Here is a 23311-nt window from a genome sequence, read left to right on the forward strand (position 1 = left end):
TGGCGGGGCTGGGCAGATAAAATAAATACATACATTTGCCATACTTGGGTAGATCCCCTTGAAGCTATTGCTTCCCTAATGCTGAGAAGGTAACTACATTGCAACAGATATTACAATGATTATTGTTAACACTGAATACATGTTTATTGAGAATTATGACAACTGAAAATGTAACATTAACAGTTGGGAAGACCAAGAAATTACATGTTATCTTTGGAAATTTACAAAGGAGCAGCTTGCTGAAGCTCCACATAGTTGGCAGGGAAGAGCCCCCGACGCCCTTCACAGGTTCCACACCACCAGCCCTCATCCAGCATATCTATGTCAGTGATCAGTTCCTGAGGTTGGAAAGAGATCTCATCATCTCCACCTGTCAATAATAAATAGAAGCAAGAATGTAGTTAAAGGACCACTAACATCAGTAAATAAAAATACCCTACTTGTGTTAACTTAGTCTTCACTTTCAAAAATGTAGTATCATTAAGAACATGTTTTCAAAATATTCCTTTATCTGTCTATCTAGTGGGCGGCCACACAGAGTAACTATGATTTGTGATGGGCTGAGCAAGGCGTTTCCACCTAGTAAGCAGGGGATTCAGTAAAGGTATTCCCCCACTTTGTCCAAATAACTGGTTTGGTGGGATTAAGCACTGTATAAATGTGATATTTAATTAAAAGGACATAGATCATGCAGTATACATCAAATAGCTGATTAGCCTTCACTAGAAGGGTTGCAAACTTCTTATCAGAAAATGAAGTATTAGGAATGTGCATGGAAACAATTCATATGGCTTAATTTATGAAAGTATGGTTACAAAAAATGAATTATTTTGATTCTGATAAAGTTATAGCAACATTTTGGCTTGCTGATAGTCACGAGCAGGTCTTAGGAATTTTCTTTGTTCTCTTATATCGCAACCCCAAAGCCTAAATATATGTTTAAACAAGAAAGAGATGATATGCAGCCAAAAAATATGATTATAGTATGCCTTTACATTTGCTTAGCTCTTTTGCCTGTTAAACATTCATTGTTGATAGGGACCACTTATCATGCCTATACAAACAGCTAGGGTTGCCATCTTTCATGTAAAGGGGACCCAGGCAGGGGGCATGGAAGTGACATCACGGGGTGGGAATTGTAACATCAGGGGTGGGGGTATGATGTGGCGATTGGCCAATAACCATGTCAATCAGGGAGATTCCTGTCCGGATTTCCTTATTTGGAAAACCAGGCAGGCAGTTTTGACCCAGTCCCTCCAAAAACCAGGCTGTTCGGGTTAAGAACGAACAGGCAAGCCTATTCAAACAGCTAGGATCCTTTTAGTGAAAGTAAGTAGAATTCTCTTATACAGCTAAAAAGTTGCCATAACATTTTTAAAAAATAATACAATTGTTGGCATAGTTTTCTGGTGTAAATAAAATCTAATTTGCTGGATGACAGTGTCACCTTAAAGGAGACATATCCTATAAAAATTATGAATGTACCAGGGAATTATACTCCCCTAGATATAGAAGGATTGTGCTTGAAAATTTTGTGTTTCTGACTGATTTATTGAGAAATTCCACAAAAACCCCACTAGCCACGCCCATCTGTTCCACTTCCTGCTGGCTGAATTCTCTGGATGAGCTGGGGAGCCGGCGGCCCTCCGTACCCTGCACTGTAGGATAGGAACCAATCAGCAGCTAGGCTGACCTGATAGGGAACTGAAGCCTGTCTGTGCTTGTGGGAGTGCAGGGCTGTGATTGGCTCTCCCCCTCCTACTGTGCTTCTGGCAGGGAACGTTAGGACACTCTTCATTTCAAACTCGGACAGATAAGCGATACGATCTATAGGGAGCTCCAATAAAGGAGCCATTGTTACAGATAGGGTTAATGTTTAGCCCAAAGGGAAATCAGCACCGTATATTATTCATAGTTGCCTACAAAATTAGTGTTTTTCCCATTTATCCAATATGTCTCCTTTAAAACTAAAACAAAAGATTCTGATACAGAAATGGGCTGTAACATATCACTGTGTAGGACTTTTGATACAGTTTTTGTAGTTTTGTTTTTCTGTTTTTCACTTGAGTTTCCTTCTGCTTGAGACATAAAATGTGCAATAGATTCAGAAGTGCCAAGTAAGCAACTCACCTCCTTCATAATCATACAAAGCGACAGCACAGATTCCTGAGCCACCTTGTTTAGATGATGCTGAAAAGAAGGGGATATAAATTGAATAATAGAGTATAAACAGTTTACTTGCCAAAGAATTATTTTAAACTGCACTATAACCCTTTTGCCACATGACCTTTTTAATAGACACAGGGTGTTTTGAACTGTGAAACTGTGCAAGATAATAAAGAGGAAATAGATCACCTCTTTTTCATATTTAACAGTGATCCTTTTCCTCTTTCCGATCATCATCTTGTCACCCCTGGCTTAACTCTAGGGCATGATTCTTGCATTCATGATCTGCAAAACGCATGGGGAGGAAATCCCATGCAAAAGTCTACTTTCTCCATTTTAAATCTCTCATTCCATGCCTCAATGTTGCACTCTCTCAGGCTAAGCAAGATAACTAGAGCATGCTCACAAATAATAATAAATCCAAACCATGACGCTTGTTTTCCATATTCAAAATCTCTTCACATCCCTCACCAACTGAATCGCCCACATTTCTACATACTCGTGAGAACTCTGTAGGCTTCTTCAAAAGCAAAGTAGATTCTATCCAAAAACAATTTAGCACCTCTATTTATGGAATATATCCATTATATACTTTATATATAATTATTCTATAACATGTCAGTGGTTATCCATTTTCTGAAATTTATCTCTCACCAATTAATATAGGACTCTCTTCTTTTGGTAGCTCCTCATACAAAGCCTCATCATCTGGCAAATCTGGAACAGCTTCATAATCCTCCTCATTATCTTCCTCAAATTTTCTTGGTGGAAGATCTGGAATGGCTTCATATTCTTCTTCTGTGTCGTTTGCAGGGATTACAACATCTTCATATGTTTCTTCATCCTCCTCGTTTGTTGCAGGAGGATTGGGCACTTTCTCATTCTCAAACTCTGGGAGTTTGGGAGGCACAGGGGGTGGTTCCTCATATAATGGATCCAAATCTATCTGAAAGTAGTAACAAATGATAAGTATAAATAGTTCATTTTTTTATTCAAGGTCCATCTGAAAAATATTTACCTCTCTTGCACAAGGCTTTTGTGGTAATGCAGAAATGCGTGGTGTTGGCACAGGGACAGAATGTGAAGGCAGTTGTGTCTCTTCATTCCCAGTGCTCTGATGAATCTGCAACATAAAATACTCAAATGCTGAACATGTATCCAATCCCAATATCCAGTCTTCCAGGCTTATTTACCAAGCCTCTGTCATTTTTTCCAAGCAGACACATTTTTAGTGCACTGAGCACTAGACCCAATAGATTAGAATGATGTTTGCCTTTTTTCCCGACTGCTAGGAATGTTTTGATGATTTGAGAAAATATCATCCTTATGGAATCCCCAGTTCAATATTTTATTTAAGTTTCTCATCCAAATGAATCTGGCATATTTTTAGCATTGCTTACTTAGGGAGGTATTAGCACATATCACTTTGGGCATAGACATGACTGTGGGTATATGGGTGGATCTTAAATCTTACCCATGTATAAAATTAACTTCAAGCATTTATTCATTGTAAAATTCATCTCTGTTTGTTTTTGGAACATTTCTCAACTTTTTTTTTCATTATCCATTGCCTTTAGGGCACGAAAATGTCCCAGGTTTTTTTTCCTACATTGTATAAGGTTCCCATAGAATTTATTAGTAAAGCAACTTGAAAATTCTTGAGAACTCTTGATAAGTATTTTGATTAATTTGAGTGACAGAAAGGTTTCCTTTCAAACAAATGCTAATATGCCCAACGGACTGAATACATCTTCGTGTTTTTGAGGCTCAAATGTTATTGTTAAAAAAAATGCTGGCAAGACAAATCTCGATCTGCAGGAAAATTCCAATTCATTTTTTCATCTTGACCATTGATACATTAGTCCGTTTAAGTTTATATTATTCCCTCTGACTTACTTAATTTTGTTGCACCTTGGATAAAAAATAATTAAATGTGGGTTTTATGGGTAACTCATTCTGTCTCAGAAAAACGAAGTAAATTGATGCATATATTAAAGCAAGTCACACGTACAGCCAGGAAAGATGGATTGGGTATGGGTCTTGACTTTACCAGAGGGGGCAATGGTGGGAAGTGGCATCACCTGGATGTGGGGTATGGTTGGTTATACAGCCTGGTGAACATAGTATGGGCAGAGCAGGGATAGGGCCCTATTAAAAATAAGGCCTGTGACCCACCTGTTGCTTGTGCACATAATTGGCCTAAACCTGGTCAACCCATGGATGCCATAGGATTTGGGCTAATCTGTGCACCACTATACCACAGAGGTAAACATACCGTCAGATCATACAAATGCCACATAGCTAATGCCCAAAACACAAAAGCCCTTTTACTTTACCCTACTACTGGCACATTTACATTTCTACATGCTGAAGATGTCTTTATTATACATATCACATCTTTCTGGTCTTAATGTATAGAAATGCAATGTTCTTACTTCTCTTTTAAGCTGCAACTCTTTCTCTTGCTTCTCTTTCTTCTGTCTTCTCACTCTTTCCTCCTCTGCTTTCTGTTTATTCTCTTCCTCTGCTGTTCGAGCCATGTTCTCAAAGCGGGATCTGAGATTATGGGCCCCACTTGTCACTGCAATTCAGGCACAGCACTTACATTTTTTTCACACACTACTCAATAAGTCTTAGTGTAAAATGTGACCTAGGCCACCTTTCTCAGCTTAAGAAACACCCATGGCCTCTTATTATTGGCTTCTTATTATTTCCACCCCTACCTTCTCCCATATCAATCAGTCCCTGTGTGTGTGGCCTCTTTATGCAGCACTGTTTTCCTTGTGTTGTAAAAGATATACATTTTCCTCCTTATAGGGCTCCTCAAGGCTGCAAAAACCAGTAGCATCTACAGAATCTGCACCCACACTTGTAAAAGCTTACACAAACATTTTTATTTTATTGGCAGGACAGTGGCTCAGTGGTTACAACTGCTACATTCCAGCACTGGCCCTGAGTTTGATTCTAGTCAGGGCACTGTCAAAAAGAGTTTGTATGTTCTCCCCATGTCTGTGTGGGTTTTCTTCAAAAACTGGTGAATCCTGGTGAAACTGACTACAGTGTGTATGTGATAGGCAGGGCCGGAACTAGGGGTAGGCAGAAGAGGCACGTGCAGAAGAGGCACAACGATGAGGGGGCAGTAGGCACATACCTCTTCTTTTGCCTACCCCTAGTTCTGGACCCTTCCCCCACCCCCCACCATCTGCACGTGGGACACCTCCCTCCCCTGTCCTTAGTGTCACCAGCAACTGAGCGGATTCGCTTGTGGGGGGGCAGTGGGCGAGGAGGCCAGTTGGCTTGGCCCAGCACTGGTAATAGGGACCTGAGATTGTAAGCACCACTGGAGCAGGGAATGATGAACAATCTCTGTAAAGAGTTGCATAAATAATACAAATAAATTTATGTTCAGTTGCACCAAATAAGATGTAAGTGAATTAATTATTGTAACATTTGTTTCTGACAATGAATGCAGCTCGTATTGAGCTGTAGCCACATCATTTAATTCAGGTTAGTATACTTGTTTAAGCAGTGATTATCTAAGTCTTTAATGTAAATTACTCACTAGCTTCTAATGGCTGGGTCTTCTCATAAGCAGAGCTGGGTGTTTCAATCTCACCAAATCCTGATGCGCACTGTAGGGAGTTCAATAAAAAAACATCATAAAAGTCATGCATAAAGAGCTACAGCAAAATACCTTGGTCACAAGATTCTCAGCCTAACCAAACCAAGGCCACACACACTTGGCAGACACCATGTAATGCATCTTTCTGTTAAAAACTAAGGCCCAGATGTATGACTGTGTGAGATTTTGGGCTCGAGCCATGATAAAGGAAACACCGTGTGAGTTTGCTAATTCACGCTAGGTTTAAGCAGAAAAAGCTTGGTGATTTCTGTAAATTTCCCCAAACAGGCTTTTGTAATGAAGAAAAACTTTGAGCAATCACAAATCTTTCCCAAAATCTTTAAAATAACTCACAGCTGGTTATAAGTATCTCAGTATGAACTCTAAGGTTTAGCTGCACATTTGCTCCTAAATTAAATTAAAATTAGGGCAGATTCAATTAAGAAAAAAAAAATCTGATGTTTAAGTCTGATGATAAAGGCCAAACTCAGTTTGGTGAAAAAATAGTTTTTATGGTTTTTCCCCATGAAAACTCCAGCTCTAACAGAAAATAGAAGTAGGGATTTACTCTTCCCCTTACATAAGAGGGCTAGTTGAGCATGGGTTAGAGAAATGTAGTACTGTAAATGTGTAGCCATGACATGGGATGTCAGATGCCATGGCAGTTGTGTTGCTTCTCTGGGACTCCCCTAAGAGGGTAATTGGTATTGGGATCCTGGAGTAGGCAAGGTCCTAGTTAGTATAAAGGGTAAGATCCAACATCAATGGAAAGCACTAATTAGATACTATAATAAATATTTGCAGTTTCACCATAACAACATGCTGGCTGAATTCAATGCAAACAGCACATTTAGTCCATCTAATTACAGTGTGCACTTTGTCATGAAACGCATGGGCCACTATGTCAAAAATTGAGCACTGAGTGTAAATTTTCTATCCTGCAAAGTGGTCTTATAAGTGGGCGTGGCAAATAATACTCATTTTAAACCTACCCATCACCTTTTTGAAGCAACTTCAACTGCTGTATACATTATTTAAAAAAAAAAAAATCCTTAAAACTTGGCATTGCAAAGGTTGTTTAACAAATAAGATCAAATTATACTTTCATTTACTTGAAAGCATTTTTGAAGCATATCACCAAAATAAAAGTTTAGTACAGACTTAAATGAGGCAGGACATTATTTTTAAAAACCAGAATAGCTGAGGAGGACAAGGCTGTGCTTCTGTGTGATAAAATGCATTTTTTAATTGAATCATTCAGTTTTTTATTAATACTGCCATAACAGCTGCTCACCTTGTCAACACGGTCAGTCTGTACTCCAAAACGCCCTCCAAATCCTTTGGTATAATCTGCATTTATAAATGAATGGACATGTTGAAAGCCATCTTTAATCATCCTTCAGAAGAGTCTTTTTTAAAAAGTGATATATCCTGGAGGGGAGGATCTATAACTATTTATTGTTTTTGAACTTATAATCTTTCATTCATTTTAGATTTTCACTAACTTGTCAAGCTACCACCCAAAGTAAAATAAGACTTTGCTCTGTAAACAAAAGTGGTAGCTCTTGTCCCAGCCTGTTTTTGGATTTTCCCCCTTGGCAGCATTGTACCTTTTTTACTGATGATATACCAAGTAGCCTGTCCTGTCCCAAAATGCATCAGCTGAACTTCAGAATCCATTTGCTTTAGACAGTTATCAATGTTCTCTCTCATTTATAAATGTATAGTTAGCACTTGTATTTAATAACTAGTACCAAGTAGTTGTCTTAAATGCTTATAGCCTAATACAGTAAACAGGGCCAGCCTTTGGATCAGTTTTGAGCAGTTTCAGAATTGTAGAAGGTGTCATATAAACTCAGGGTGTGACCCAATGTTAGAGGAGCCTGCCAGATAAGATTAGGAACTAGCTATTTTTGAATGAAGTAGTTACCTGTTTGTGATTCGTGAGGTTGTATTTCTTCTTTATGACTCCAGCTATGAGCAGATTTATCTTGCCTGTCTTTCTGGACCCCAAACTTACCCCCAAAGCCTTGGGTATAATCTGAAAAGTCAATATGATGTGAAGTTAATATGACAGGATTACATTAAAAAAGGAGGACAGCGAGATGAGAGCATATTATGTTACACCTTGAGGCTATGGTTTGCATGGAATTCTACTTGTATATAGGTTGTGCTGTTACCCGTCTGTGATTGATGAGGTTGTAATTCTTCTTTGTGACTCCAGCTGTGAGCTGATTTATCCTGTCTATCTTTCTGTACCCCATATTTTCCACCAAAACCTTGAGACTGATCTGAAACAAATAGTTAAATTAAAATAAAACAAATGAAGACAAAATGCTGACATATTCTCTAAAATATCTGGGTTTCACCTCTTTTGTAAGACAACATCTTACAAATGCAATGACCCATGTCAAAATATATATCTAATCAGACAGGCCCTTTTAATTTACAATTCTGATATTTTATTGCTATTTTTTCACATAACTCACCTTTTTGGGAAGAGTGTTTTTGTAACTCTGTCTTGTATTCAAATCCAACTGCTGACTGAAAAAAGAAAAGAAGAGAAGGTACAGTTGCATAAAACACTATGAACATCAGGGGCAATTCCTCATTATTCAGATTCTGGGGTGTTTTGCTGGCTGTGTTTCTTAGTAGCCTTGTGGTGATTTCTGGTCAGAATACCATCTATGCTCATTTGTGCACTATGAGCATTGCCTGAAAGTGTTAGCACTAGTGTTTGTCAACTTAACATATGTATGTATGTGTGAGTGTGATATTGCCTTTTTAATAAGAAATCACCTCTATACAGAAGGGAATTTTAACGCCTCCATTGCATTTTGAGTAGCAGATGTTCTTTTTCTGGCTATGAAAATATAATGCTTAGGGCCCATCCTACTGCTTGCATTCTATGTTTATGCAATTATCATTAAAGCAATATGATATGTGGTCACTGGGTGGAGGAGCGGCTATTAGGCATAGTTTACATTGGGTGGTGTGTACATATAATAAATTACTTTATATGACTTTGCACTGGAGAGGTGTAGTGTGTGCAAATACTACACGAGCGCAGAACATTTATTAATAAAAAAAAGCCCTTGGAAATAGAAACAAATAGCATTATTTGGCTGTTTTAAGATTAAACAAATTATAGTGATTACTGACAGGTGAAACTCTTCATGAACATGAAATGGTAGTAGCGAAAAGAGAAAAATACTCCACAAATCATTTTAAAAATTGCCATTAACCAAGAACAGGTTCATTAACAAAGGGGTATACCTATTAAAGGGTGCAAATGGAGTGCCCAAAATTGTCCCAGGGTCAAAACCCACAGCTCTCTATTAATTTGTGCAGAATTTCTTAGCAACATATTCATCTAAGGGTGAACTATATACAGAGGGTAGGGCTTAGGGCTTACTTTAACCACAGAAACTGTGATTCTCATAAGAAGTCATTGCTTAATATACATTGTAAAAATATATTTGTAATTTTCTTTGTGTCGCTGAATATAAGTAATTTTCTACAGTACAGGAAAGATGTTATTTATGTATAAAACAGTATCCCTATTTTTTGATGAGGCCATCGTGAAGTATAAAAAAATGTCCTAGAATGGGTCCCTTGCATCAATAGTTATGCCCAGCTTGCATTTTGGAGATACGTGATTATTTTGATTCCTACCCTGAATTTTGCAGGTAAACTAATTCTTTACTAAAATGCTTTAATACACATTGAAAATTCATCCTAAAACAAGTTTAACATTTACCAGATGCGCACAGCCAGCACTAGCCAGCTTATTACTGTTCCATCTGCCATAATAAGTGGAGCGAAAAGTGTAGGGTGCTGTCTAAAATGAATAGTAGGGGTAAATACTGTAAACAAATGAAGTAGATAAGGCTTAGGGCAAAATGAATGTTCTCCTCTCAGCTCTCATAAGAACAATCAACGCACCAGAGGTCACCCCTTTAGATTAGAGGAACAGAGCTTCCATTTGAAGCAGCGTAGGTGGTTTTTCATGGTGAGAGCAGTGAGGTTGTGGAATGCCCTTCCCATTGATGTTGTGATGGCAGATTCTGTTAATGCATTTAAGAGGGGCCTGGATGAGTTCTTGAACAATCAGAATATCCAAGGCTATTGTGATACTAATATCTACAGTTAGTATTGATGTTTGTATGTATTGTTTATGAATGTGAGTATATAGATAGGTCAGTATAGGTTTGTGTGTGCTGGGTTTACTTGGATGGGTTGAACTTGATAGACTCTGGTCTTTTTTCAACCCTATGTAACTATGTGCTGAAGCTGAAGAGGTTTTCTGTGAGGACAAGCACTATGCTTACTAAAACGTTTAGAACCCCAAAGGATTGTTTTACCATTGACATGCATTATTCCTAGCAGGGCAAAATGCAATCTTATTATTGTATTTAAAAAGATAATTAGTAAATGTAAAATTTTTCTATAAACTGGATTCTCTGAAATTATTGTCATATTTTAGACCTTTCTTCCATTTATAGCACATTTTAGCACCTTAAGTGAGGTGCATCTGTACAGCAAAAGGCCCACCTTATCAACACGATCCATCTGTACACCATAGCGGCCTCCAAATCCTTTGGCATAATCTATTTTTTAAGAGATACACGTTGGTTAGGAAAGTAAACAAGCATCTTTATAAATTAATGGATAACAAAGGAACAGGAATACATTGAAAAAATGCATGTTGACTTTAATGACAAGCCAACAAATAACCACTCATATTGGGCTAGTAGCAGTATATTCAGCTATACCAGTGCTGTCCAACTGGCGGCCCGCGACCCCCCTCTGTGTCTGGCTGCTTTGATAGCTTACCTTTGTGTAAACTTTAATCAGTATCAGTACTGAGATTAAAGGTGGCCATACACGAGCAGATCCGCTCGCTTGGCGATGTCGCCAAGCGAGCGGATCTTCACCCGATATCCCCACCTACGGGTGGGCGATATCGGGGAGGATTTAGGTGGAAAAAAAAAATAATCCGATCGTTTGGCCCTGGGGCCAAACGATCGGATTATGTGGGCAACAATGGGGCAGTCGGCTCGGGGACCGCATCAACGAGCCGGTTCACACCTCAGATTCAGGCTGTAATTCCCCTGTATTGTTTAAACATGTAATCCCCTGTACTCCTTACACCTTTTAATCTCTGCATTGCCAGCATTGTGTCACTATAGGTACTGTGTATGGTGCACACAGTGGGTTTTTGCTGCGCTACCACCATTAATGTGGTCTTGTGATAACATGGGTATGGTTTGAAGAGGGTGTGGTTTAAAAAGGGGGAGTGGTCAAAACTGGCTTCCATTAGCGGCCCTCCACTATATATTCTAGAGAAATTCCGGCCCTCGGCACCACAGAAGTTGGACAGCACTGATCTATACTATTCGGGCTTGCAAACCTACACTAAGGGGGAGATTTACTAAGGCACGAACGCTTCAAATGCGTCCGAATGCGTTTTTTCTGTAATGATCGGTATTTTTGCGACAATTTCGTTGCCGTCACAACTTTTACGTATATTTTTCGCGACTTTTTCATTGCTGTCGCGAAAAAATCGTATTATTATGCCGAGTACAAAAGTTTCGGATTCATTCAAGCTTCAATATCGTGACTTTGATACGATAAAGTCGCGACGGCGACCAAATAGATGCGCAAAATACGATAAAGTCGCGACGGCGACGAAAAGTCGCAAAATTTTCATTTCTAATCCGAATTTTTGCTATTCGGGATTCGAATTTGTGCTTTGGTAAATCTGCCCCTAAGACTTCTTTGTAGTTGCACTAGTAAGCAATTAAATACCTGTACATATATGCCCCAGATTTTATTGCTAGTCATATACCTACAGGGACTGTTTAAAGGACCAGAAACACTATGAAGTATACTTCTTAGTTATGTATAATTATGACAGTTAACTGTTTTTGACTTTCATCTTTAGATCTATACTATGTTATCAAACTAGCCTTGTGAATTTTCTTTTACCAACAATTATTCATAAATGCTCTGTTTAATCCTCTCTATACAGAGATTCACCATTTTTACTATTAACTTAATCATAATCTTTAGTTGTTAATAAAAATAAAAATGTATGTTCTTATATTGTCACTGCTGTAATACTCAATAAAATAAGTTTATTAATTCATTTTAATTAATTAAAATGTGTTGATGGTAAGGACTGTGTTGTGTACTTACCTTGCTGGGAAGCATGCTGTTCTACCTTTGCCTTATAGTCAAACCCGACAGCTGACTAAAAGATAAAAATTGCAGAAAGCATGCCATTCATTAAGGGCAAGGTCACACATAGCGTAGATCTACTTCTCTCAGCCCTGCAGTTTTCCATCAGGCTGACACAAGCGGATCCACTTCCCTATGCTGCCCATGTGCCTGCACTGAAAACTACAGCATCCACCTCAGTGCAGGCACACACAACGGGGAATAGGTCCGCCTGTTTAACACAAAAGCAGACATTTTTGCTGGACCTACGCTCTGCTGTGTGTGTTTTTTTCTATACCTAAAAGTAGTCTGTCAGCATACAAAATTGGCAAAAACTTTTTAACTACCTGAACTATTTTATGGTATTGTCTACCATATCTTGCAATGAAGGATATTACTTGGCCCCGCTGTTTAGCTTCAACTTCAAAAAAGTTTATCTGTCTGTATTTGCTGCTCTTACAAAAGCATTTTCATTATTAAGTGCTGGGAAAGTATGAAACGCGTTAGGCTATCCATATGGGGTTGTTAGTATTTTTAATGGATTGAAATAAACAAACCTATATATTTTTGATATAGGTATTTCCCTCTTTTGGTCACTAGGGGGCCTTCTGGTATCTACTTCTTTTTGATGGTTTATATAAAATCAAGATTTTTCTGTTATGGGGTGCTTATTTTTATTTTCAACTTTTTACTTAACTCCTATTTTCTAATGCGTTTGATGTATTAGCCTTTCTACTTTTTTCTGCTTTTTTCCAGCCTTCCACTGCAAATGCTCTCTCCTGGCAATCAACAGATTAAAAAAAAAATAAAGTCTGAGATCTGACTTCGAACACTCCTATCTAAATCATACAAAAAGTTCATTTTACATTTAAATACCGATATGAATCAGTTACAATTGACGCCAGGGGTGTGGCCAATTACATTGAGGACGCGGTTATGACATGGTGATCGGCGATTGCCCGATTGCCACTGTCAATCTAATAGAGTCCTGCCTGGTTTCCCTAATTTGGAAACCTGGGCAGGGAGTTTTGACCCGGACAGCCCTACTGAAAACCGGCCTGTCTGGGTCAAAACCAGACAGGTGGCAACCCTACTATTCCAAGGAATGCTCAGAACTTCTTTTTAGGCATTCCTGATTTAAATGCTGAAAATTATTACCCAATATCTACCATATAGTTTAGGTTCAGGTTTAATATTACTGTTGGAAAAGAAATGATATATCTAATATAAGTGTTTTGTTGCTAAAATACTTAGTAGTGGTATGGAAACATCCCCTTCACATAAAAAAATAAATATAAATACAGTACATTAAATGAAACTGGCTGCACAGATTGGTCTATAAGTATTATAAGTAGCATTATAAGTAGGTAGTTATGAGATGTCTTATCCCATTAGTATACTCATGTAGTAGAAAGTGTGTTTCAAGCATTCTTTTCTTACATTTATCATATCTGGGCATCATTTTCCTTCAACTTAGGTACACGTGGACAGGTACAAATCTCGATAATATACATAGATCTATGCATTTGCTGTAACTCACCTTGTCTGTGCGATCCTTCTGTACCCCATATTTTCCCCCAAAGCCTTTTGATGCATCTGTCTGTGAGGAATGTTTATCGAGCTCTAAATGGTACTCATGGCCCAAAGCACTCTGGTAAATAGATCAAGAAAACATTAGCCGTGTCCCCAGTTCAGCACCTTCTCCTGATATATCTATTATCTTGCTGGATTATAGTGCTTATGAGCACTCCATGCCATAATGCCAACACTCTACCAGTACAGCGTGAGGAGCAGAGATAGTAAAGTGGGGAGAACTATTATAAAATAGATTAGTAAATTATATGGGCAAAGCCTTACTACAACACTGCAAATTTGCAAAAATACTGGCACAACATGGCTGTTTCAGCAGGATAAACCTGCAAGTTTACTTAGTGCCCATGTGAATGTTTTTAAGGCACCGCCCCTTTGTCAGACATGGGGCAAGCCCCGAAAACAGTCACTTGGTTTGCACTAAATAAACTTGTAGGGTTAGCCTGCTGAAACAGCCCTGTTGTTCCAATATTTTGCAAATTTGGAGTTACCTTGGAGGGTGCCGATCCTTCAACCAAATACTGACCACCAGGTGAAATATTAGTGGAAGGGCCAGTGTGTGCTGGTGAGAGTTATAGGTACTACAACACTGCCCAATGTTGGACTGGGATGCCAGGGGCCCACCAGAAAACCTTAGCCCACAGGCCCACTCTCCAAACTATTTTTCCTCTTTGTTTCCATACAGAAATAGCGACTGAATATGTAATAGGCCAAATGGTTAGCAGCAGGGGGCCTACTGACACCTGGGCCACCAGGAGTTTAACTAGCATCCCGATGGACCAGTCCCATGAGGGACATCATAACTGCCCTCATCCAAATATCAGCACAGCCTACCTTGCTTCTTGTACCTCAAAGGAATTATTAGTCTTTAGAAGCTGAACACCTAGGAATGACTGAGTTTCCCTCAACAGCCTCTCTGCAGCTGGCAATATGGTCCCTAGAAATTGTATTTGCTACAATTGGTTATAGAACTCCACTGTACATCCCAAGGATGTGTGTCTGGCTACTGCAGTTGGCTCCTTTTCTGGAAAAAAATACTGGCCTTCCTAGAACTGCATCCTTCTTCCCTATTTATAACATTGGCATAAAGAATAATTTTTTACTGGTCAAGCTGGTAAAATATCATCCAGATGACAAACCTTAGTGACTACACTTAAGATTTAGTACTCCTACAGGAAACTGGTGGTCCCCTTTACCATGAGCCCTATATTTCTATCTACACTCTGAGAGAGAAAATGATTGCTTCTCAACCTTTTACACCACAACATGGAAACCGCCTAATGCTCTTAACCCAGAGGACATGCTTTTCCTGGTATGCCTTCACTACCCATGCTTACACAACCAGTCTTTTTCTCCATAGGGATATTGACAATGTACAGTTTAGAACAAAAGCCTTTAGGAAATGGCTAAACTAATATTAACCTAGTTTTAAATCATTATCACATAGGCTCTGCTAATGAGGCAAGAATGTTGCTACACCTAAGCACAGGGATATATACATTTTTTCATAGCCAAAATCATCCTACCAATTTCTTCCTCATAAGGGAAGGGTTGGGCATCACAAGCTTTTATGCAATTTACCTTATCCATCCTGTCCTTCTCTGTTCCAAACTTTCCACCATATCCATATGATGCACGAGGACCATCCTGAAGCTCCTTCTTTTTCAGATTTTGATGCTCCGTGGCAACTTTGTCTCTCAGTTGTTTTATGCTTGGGTGGAATATCAAAAAACAGTGAGAACAAGCAAGGGGTATGTGTCAGAATAACACAAAAAAGCACTGCAATACTTTGACAAGGTTGAACTTGACTGTGGTCCTAAATAAATAAAATAAGTGTTGATGATAATAACTGCTATAGTGGCTAAATAGAATAATCACACACACACTTCAACAGTAATAAGTTGTTTAATGAGGGAAAACATTTTTGTCAAATTTAGCAGCTGGGCCAGTTTAAGCTACTCTGCCAATTTGAGAGAAATATCCACTTGAAAAAAATAGAAGTTGAATTTGTCAGTGACTCACTCTACATGCTGCGGACGGCCAGATCCTGCTACTGTTTTGGCTCCCCAACGCTGTTCCTCTTCTGTAATGTCATTCTACAGGAAAAAAGCCACAGGATATTAAAGTAGCTGCTGACCATTGCAGTGTTTGATATTCCATGCTCAAGAAAGCGGTATAACTGCAGAAAATGATTACAAATGCTAACTGGTGAAAATGCTGGTTAAGCTAAAACTAGAATATACACTCAAACATTATCTCTTTACTTCTGTACAGTTTCTTATTTACAGCACCCACAATTATTGGTGTGCTTGGCAAACTGTAAGGAATAAACAAAATAATGTACAAATATAAAAATGTATGTGTTAGTTCCATGCAAGGTTTTTGCATTAGTGCAAGGGTTAAACAGTTAATTCAAGCACTAATACTCTAAAAAAAAAAAATGAAAATCCCACTGCTGTCACCAATTTTTTACAGAGGCACCATTTCCAAGGCATGTGGAGTTGGGTGTGGTTATATAGAGTAAGATTCTCCAGCACTCATTCTCTCGCTCACCTTAAACACAGGTTAGAAATAAATGCAATCACACTGCAAAACACTCACAACATCCAGAAAAACTCACTGCCACCATCTACATGCAGGAGAAAACCCAAACTGTCACATATCAACCACATTTTGTTTTATAGCAGTGAAAGGGTAGCAGATTTTACCTGTCACCAGTTTGTTATAACGTTGTACTGTTGGTTCAAATCACTGCCCACACCCTGTTGTCTTGTAACTTACCAAATAATATGACTTCTTATCAATCTGTTGTCTTCCACTTTTAGACTAGGCATCAAATGATGTAACACCTTACACAGCCTTTAACATCACAGACAGCAATATGGGTATATATAAATATTTACTCAGAAATCTTGTTCCATCTTGAGAGTATTTAAAATATTACAGTAAGTAGACCGCATGGCTTCACATATGAATGAAAGGCATTGCTGGGTATTTTAGAACTCACCACAAAGTCAGGGTCGGTTTCCCAGTCATCTCCTTCTGCTTCACTTACTTTCACATTGTGTCCCACTGCAGCCTTCCACATCTGCCAACAAAAATAAAGTTCTATTAACCTGAATAAATGTGAAACTTGGACACACAAGGACTTATGCTTAGGAATCCTAAAATCAGGTTATTGAGCACATGGAAAGTAAAGGTGACAGCAGCATGCTGACCAGTTCAGAATCAGAATAACATAAACAATTCACTGACTGCTATAATTTGCAAAACTTATGAAAAGAAGTAAGAAGCAGAAAAAGAGTAAGCAGCAATAGGAGAGGACTGCTATTAACCCCACAAAGATAGCAGAACTTCAATGGCCACATATATTGTGTGTCCAGTTTACCCTAGCAACCAAGCACTGGCCTAACTGAGAGACCAAAAGAAGAATAACAGGGGGTCTGAATAGAATAATAAGTAATAAAAAGTAACAATAACAACATAACTGTAGCCTTGCACACCAACAGTTATTTGGCTGCAGATGGGTCAGTGACCCATCTGACAGTTGTTAAAAGGTAGAAGAAGACAAAGCAAAACCTAAAAAAAATAAAACTTAAAGACCAATTAAAAGTTGCTAAGAATAGTACAGTCTATAACAACAACCCCTTTAATCAAGAACCTTGTTTTAAATTTATGTTATTGGTGCAACAGTGGCAAGAACAGGAAATTATTTGGCTACTGGAAAGGTACATTTGACTCATATATTCTGATATTTATCTGAACCCTCCTATTTTCAGATAAGAGCTTCACTCTAAATCTTTCCAGAAGTAGCACACACTTAACATGTTGTTTTAATAAAAAATCAGCCCATATAAAACGATATCTTCTTAAAACAGTCTGCATTGCTAGAGGGAGGGGGGATTTTGCAATTATCTGAGAATTTAATATCACCTGAACAGAGCCTTCCAATGATTTTGCTTCCAAAAAGCATCTTTTATCTAGCTATTCTCACACTTATGAGGGATGGTTTGCATCCCCTCCCACTTCCTGACATATTTACAGTTTAAACGAAATATATAATTGGAGGCATCTCCAATTAGAAATCCAGAAACAATACAGACAATATAAGGTTGAAATGCGAACCCATTCACCTTTAGCCAATACAGTCATTAGAATGGCTACTTGCTTTTTGCAACCATTGATGCAAATTAGGAATGTCCCTGCAACTGGTATGTGCTAATCATGGTATTTTTCCTTCCTACCTTTGCAGAAGGTATTTATACACTTGCTGGTATTTGACACAGGTGTTACACATATCTGCTTCACCTCTTTTGCAATTGATTACACTCTGGTATGTATATTTCAAGTTTGAGCAAGTGTTTGTGAAGTGTTAATATTAATATATATTTATTTTTTTTTTTGTTTGGGGAATTTTCGATTTTGTTACATGTAGGTACAAAATGAGCTAGAGCACTGGCTCACTGCCCTGTATTGTTACAGATATAGCTAGAACCACACCCTGCTTATACTCTCGCCCTTGCTTTCTCCTCTTCCTTCTATTTTCTTACTTCCTACATTTCTGTTTTTCTTTGCTATCTATTTGCTTTTGCTGTTGGGCCCAGGAGCTTCCATTTTCACCACTTCCAAGCTAATTCTATTCCTTTTTCATTGCTAAACGCTCTCCTTCTTCCACTTATCTCCTCTACATCCTCTTCTGTCCACCACTTAACTCTCCCATATTCATATCCCCTTTTCTCCCCTTATTTCTCTCTGTCCTTCATTATCTTTGCACTGCGCTTTCCCCTCTTCTATTTTGCTTGCACTACTCCTATAATTCTTTTAATTTTTTCCTTTTGCTCTACCTTTCTTTCTTCCTACTTCTACTGTACTTAGCTCTGCATTTTTAACAAAAACAGTTAGCCCCTAGGCCGAAGAGCAAAGCTATTACCGGTAACTACAGTGGCTTGCAAAAGTATTCGGCCCCCTTGAACTTTTCCACATTTTGTCACATTACAGCCACAAACATGAATCAATTTTATTGGAATTCCACGTGAAAGACCAATACAAAGTGGTGTACATGTGAGAAGTGGAACGAAAATCATACATGATTCCAAACATTTTTTACAAATAAATAACTGCAAAGTGGGGTGTGCGTAATTATTCAGCCCCCTGAGTCAATACTTTGTAGAACCACCTTTTGCTGCTATTACAGCTGCCAGTCTTTTAGGGTATGTCTCTACCAGCTTTGCACATCTAGAGACTGAAATTCTTGCCCATTCTTCTTTACAAAACAGCTCCAGCTCAGTCAGATTAGATGGACAGCGTTTGTGAACAGCAGTTTTCAGATCTTGCCACAGATTCTCGATTGGATTTAGATCTGGACTTTGACTGGGCCATTCTAACACATGGATATGTTTTGTTTTAAAGCATTCCATTGTTGCCCTGGCTTTATGTTTAGGGTCTTTGTCCTGCTGGAAGGTGAACCTCCGCCCCAGTCTCAAGTCTTTTGCAGACTCCAAGAGGTTTTCTTCCAAGATTGCCCTGTATTTGGCTCCATCCATCTTCCCATCAACTCTGACCAGCTTCCCTGTCCCTGCTGAAGAGAAGCACCCCCAGAGCATGATGCTGCCACCACCATATTTGACAGTGGGGATGGTGTGTTCAGAGTGATGTGCAGTGTTAGTTTTCCGCCACACATAGCGTTTTGCATTTTGGCCAAAAAGTTCCATTTTGGTCTCATCTGACCAGAGCACCTTCTTCCACATGTTTGCTGTGTCCCCCACATGGCTTGTGGCAAACTGCAAATGGGACTTCTTATGGTTTTCTGTTAACAATGGCTTTCTTCTTGCCACTCTTCCATAAAGGCCAACTTTGTGCAGTGCACGGCTAATAGTTGTCCTATGGACAGATTCCCCCACCTGAGCTGTAGATCTCTGCATCTCGTCCAGAGTCACCATGGGCCTCTTGGCTGCATTTCTGATCAGCGCTCTCCTTGTTCGGCCTGTGAGTTTAGGTGGACGGCCTTGTCTTGGTAGGTTTACAGTTGTACCATACTCCTTCCATTTCTGAATGATCGCTTGAACAGTGCTCCGTGGGATGTTCAATGCTTTGGAAATCTTTTTGTAGCCTAAGCCTGCTTTAAATTTCTCAATAATTTTATCCCTGACCTGTCTGGTGTGTTCTTTGGACTTCATGGTGTTGTTGCTCCCAATATTCTCTTAGACAACCTCTGAGGCCGTCACAGAGCAGCTGTATTTGTACTGACATTAGATTACACACAGGAGCACTCTATTTAGTCATTAGCACTCATCAGGCAATGTCTATGGGCAACTGACTGCACTCAGACCAAAGGGGGCTGAATAATTACACACACCCCACTTTGCAGTTATTTATTTGTAAAAAATGTTTGGAATCATGTATGATTTTTGTTCCACTTCTCACGTGTACACCACTTTGTATTGGTCTTTCATGTGGAATTCCAATAAAATTGATTCATGTTTGTGGCTGTAATGTGACAAAATGTGGAAAAGTTCAAGGGGGCCGAATACTTTTGCAAGCCATTGTATGTGTAGAAAACCCTTTTTCATCACCATAATTAGCTGGCAAGTGGGCTGCTGTAAAGTGTGTGATTTGTGCGCTGACACAGACACCCAAACTGCCAGCATGATTCAGTCCATGCATGGCAGGCTGATCAAGCATACACTTAATTTCAGCAGGCAGCCTGGCAGCACATATATATATATATAAGGAGATTTTGCCACCATATGCAGTAAACCAGAAGGACATTCCAATTTGGGATCTGAATAATCTTTTAATTAAGGTAGGTAACACATGCAATCAGGGTACACCTTAACAGCTCTCAGGGAAAGAACAGGAGTCTGCTCCTGGCCATTAACTAAAATCTAGTGATTTACTGCACCCTCACTTCTCAACCTTTCCAGACTGCAGTCTGGTAATGGGTTTAACCACAGGACTAGACAGCCTCTGCAGCTCTGCTTTCTACTTGTTGATTGGACAACGCATGTAAGAAAACATCTAAATGTATTGGCTGATCAACAACTTGTCATACGAGAGGCTTTTTGGACCACTCAGACAGCCCTTCAAACAGGGAAGAATGGGAACTGTAAGTCAAATGAATAAAAAAATCTGTAACTCAGATTACAATGATATATTGATGCTGAGCTCACTGGGCCTTTCAAACTCCTGGGCCCCAAGCAGCCATATGGACATCAGTTTCAGCAGCTTAAATTCAATTTCACATGTCTCTTTGTGACAGTGGATGATAAGCAAAACTAGGGCAAGCACAGCTATAGCGTTGGTACACAAAGTATAATGTAAAATTAAGCTTTAAAAAGTAACTCAAGTTAATGCTGCAATATTAAAACATTAAGCTTAAATAACTGACATTGCTGAACTATCAGTCTCTACAACCTTTGTGTATCTAAATGTATGCTGCTGAGCTAGCATTTTTTGCTAAATGAAATAGATGCTGCTAAGTGACATTGAAATAACATTCTCTGCCTAGTTGATGCTATCAAGTGGCTAATTGTGGCCTATGAATTTTTGCACAAGAACTTCCATTACAGCTAAGGATTCCATAGTTTTTAATGAAATATTCCATACATCTATTATACATGTTTTTTAATACAGATTTTTCAAGAATTTGTTGATTCTGAATATGGTGAACTGTACTGAAAAAATATTTTTGTAGATAAATACAATGTGATATTAAGTGATGTAAGGATTGGTTGATAATGCAACACAGGGTTTTCTATCTCACTGTAGTTTTCCTTTAGAAATGCTGTACATTATGTTTTGTGCTTCTGTACCTGCCCAAGGCACCTACAGCCCTTTAGCAGGGAAGATCTGTGCCTCCAAAGATGCCCGAGCAGCCCCCCCCCATCTTCTTTTCTGCTAATTCACTGCACATGCTCTGTGCTGCTGTCACTTACTGAGCTTAGGGACTGACTCACAATACACTGTATATACAGAATATAAATGTCACAATACAAGGCACAAAACTTTTGCTAAGCTTCAGTGTGTTGTCCATTTTGTTATGGTGTTGCCTTCAGTGTGACTCTCTGCGTTGCAAATTGTATTGCATTAATAAAGCCTCTTCTGCAATGTCTAGTTGTGGCTGCAGAGTAGAAAAGAAGTTCCTCAGGAAGTGGTTTATGTTTCAGAAATATCTGTGTCACAGTAAATGAATATATATATATATATATATATATATATATATATATGTGTGTTTGTGTGTGTGTGCGTGTGTGTGCGTCAAATACAAATGTATATATAACTTTGGTGACAGCCAAGTAGTGTATACAATGTTAAAAAGCTTTCAATCATGTACAGTATAATGGAATCTATTCTCTATCAGGACCATGGAATAATTAGTTAACTGTTAATCAAAAATACACACTGGTGCAAGGCCTTCATCTGTTGCAGAGGGACAGATTGCTGCTGAAGGGTAACCTGTACCTTAGTGCACAAAAATTGATCATATTTAAGAGATTTCATATTTCCATAAGATGAAACATAGAAAAACATTTTGTTTTCATGTTCCCCTTAAAGAGTATATAAAGCGTTTTCCATTTTGAATTTAAGGTCTTTATTGCTTCATTTTACCACCTACTAAATCATTAAGTAACATATTACTAATGACACCTACACAGGAAGGGGTATAAAGAAAAAAGTGTTCACCTTCTGCTTATTTAGCCTTTATAGGAAACAATATTTGCTTACTGAGGAGCGTGAAGTTGAACAGTAACAAGAAGAGGCAGATAAATACTATATAATGCAAAATGTGACTATTAACTGCCACTGGTAAAATTTAAATTCTCAGGATTTTTAAAGTTTACACACTTTTTATGGTCTGTACTTGGAACTATGGGCTTGAAGTTGTGCAACATTGTACACTGCATGCAAAGAAATGTACTGTATGTGCAAGTAACAAAATCCATGCAATCCTAGAAAAAGTGGAAGCTGCAATTTGGCATTATGCACCTCACATATTGTGATCACAGTAGTTGGAAGCTATGTATTTTCAAATGCTATTTAATGCTCCATAGATTTAATAGCCTTGTTCCATATCATTATAAATTGATCATACAATAAATGAAGCCTTTCCTTGCATATTCAGACTACATCCCGATTAATGCAAAATCTATATTTAATTTTAACTTCTGCTTTGTTTAGTGCTGAGCCTTTGAAAGTTAAAAGAAATCATGCTGATTTTATGGATTTTTTTTTGCAGGCCAATTCAATATAAAATAAAAAAGTTAAGAATAACTCAAAATCTAAATGAGCATTCAGTTTGTAATGCGGTCAATACCATACCATGTTTGTGTGCATTGCCATTATTATTTTTGTTCTATAACACATTATACTGGAACATTTTTGAACTTTAAACACATCATAAAAGGTGGTATACAAGTCACTCACCTTTCTTCCAAATGATTTTGCCTTTTGTGGATGCTGTTACTTAGTAGTCCTTACTGTTCTGAGCTCAGTCTCACGACTGTACTTAAAAGCAGGTCCCTGCTAACTTCCTGCTGAGATAGTTCCTCTCTTATGTTGTTCTCTGCTTCTGTACTTCCTCATCTGTGGTCTCTCTCTGACTCCATCAACAAAACATTTATTGCCATGCAGTATCTCTCATTCTCGCATTAAAAAGACCTAAATAAACATAGCTATTTTATCAAATACAGACAGAACCAGCAGACTATGGTT

The 23311-nt window shown here is 38.5% G+C and overlaps 1 protein-coding gene across 1 annotated transcript; it reads right to left on the reverse strand.

Moving 5' to 3' along the window:
* Positions 1 to 119: 119 nt before the first annotated feature.
* hcls1 (hematopoietic cell-specific Lyn substrate 1) lies at positions 120 to 23073 on the reverse strand. Its single transcript, NM_001011314.1, has 17 exons — positions 23024 to 23073; positions 16608 to 16688; positions 15623 to 15696; positions 15182 to 15311; positions 13551 to 13661; positions 11990 to 12044; positions 10343 to 10398; positions 8278 to 8332; positions 7969 to 8079; positions 7719 to 7829; positions 7083 to 7138; positions 5729 to 5798; positions 4602 to 4747; positions 3185 to 3289; positions 2821 to 3112; positions 2131 to 2190; positions 120 to 370 (listed from the first exon to the last, which is right to left on the reverse strand). The coding sequence occupies exons 2-17, from the start codon at positions 16686 to 16688 to the stop codon at positions 222 to 224; spliced, it is 1662 nt and encodes a 553-aa protein (NP_001011314.1). The 5' UTR covers positions 23024 to 23073; the 3' UTR covers positions 120 to 221.
* Between the last annotated feature and the right edge of the window lie 238 nt (positions 23074 to 23311).

Source organism: Xenopus tropicalis, chromosome 3 (genome assembly GCF_000004195.4).
Source record: "Xenopus tropicalis strain Nigerian chromosome 3, UCB_Xtro_10.0, whole genome shotgun sequence".
In the NCBI taxonomy this organism is placed as follows: domain Eukaryota; kingdom Metazoa; phylum Chordata; class Amphibia; order Anura; family Pipidae; genus Xenopus; species Xenopus tropicalis.

Coding starts and splice junctions, on each gene's coding strand:
- hcls1 (NM_001011314.1), bottom strand. CDS start 16,688: ATGTGGAAGGCTGCAGTGGGACACAATGTGAAAGTAAGTGAAGCAGAA. Junction 13,662..15,181: donor AGAAGGACAGGATGGATAAG/GTAAATTGCATA, acceptor TCTATTTACCAG/AGTGCTTTGGGCCATGAGTA. Junction 7,139..7,718: donor ACCTCACGAATCACAAACAG/GTAACTACTTCA, acceptor TTATAAATGCAG/ATTATACCAAAGGATTTGGA.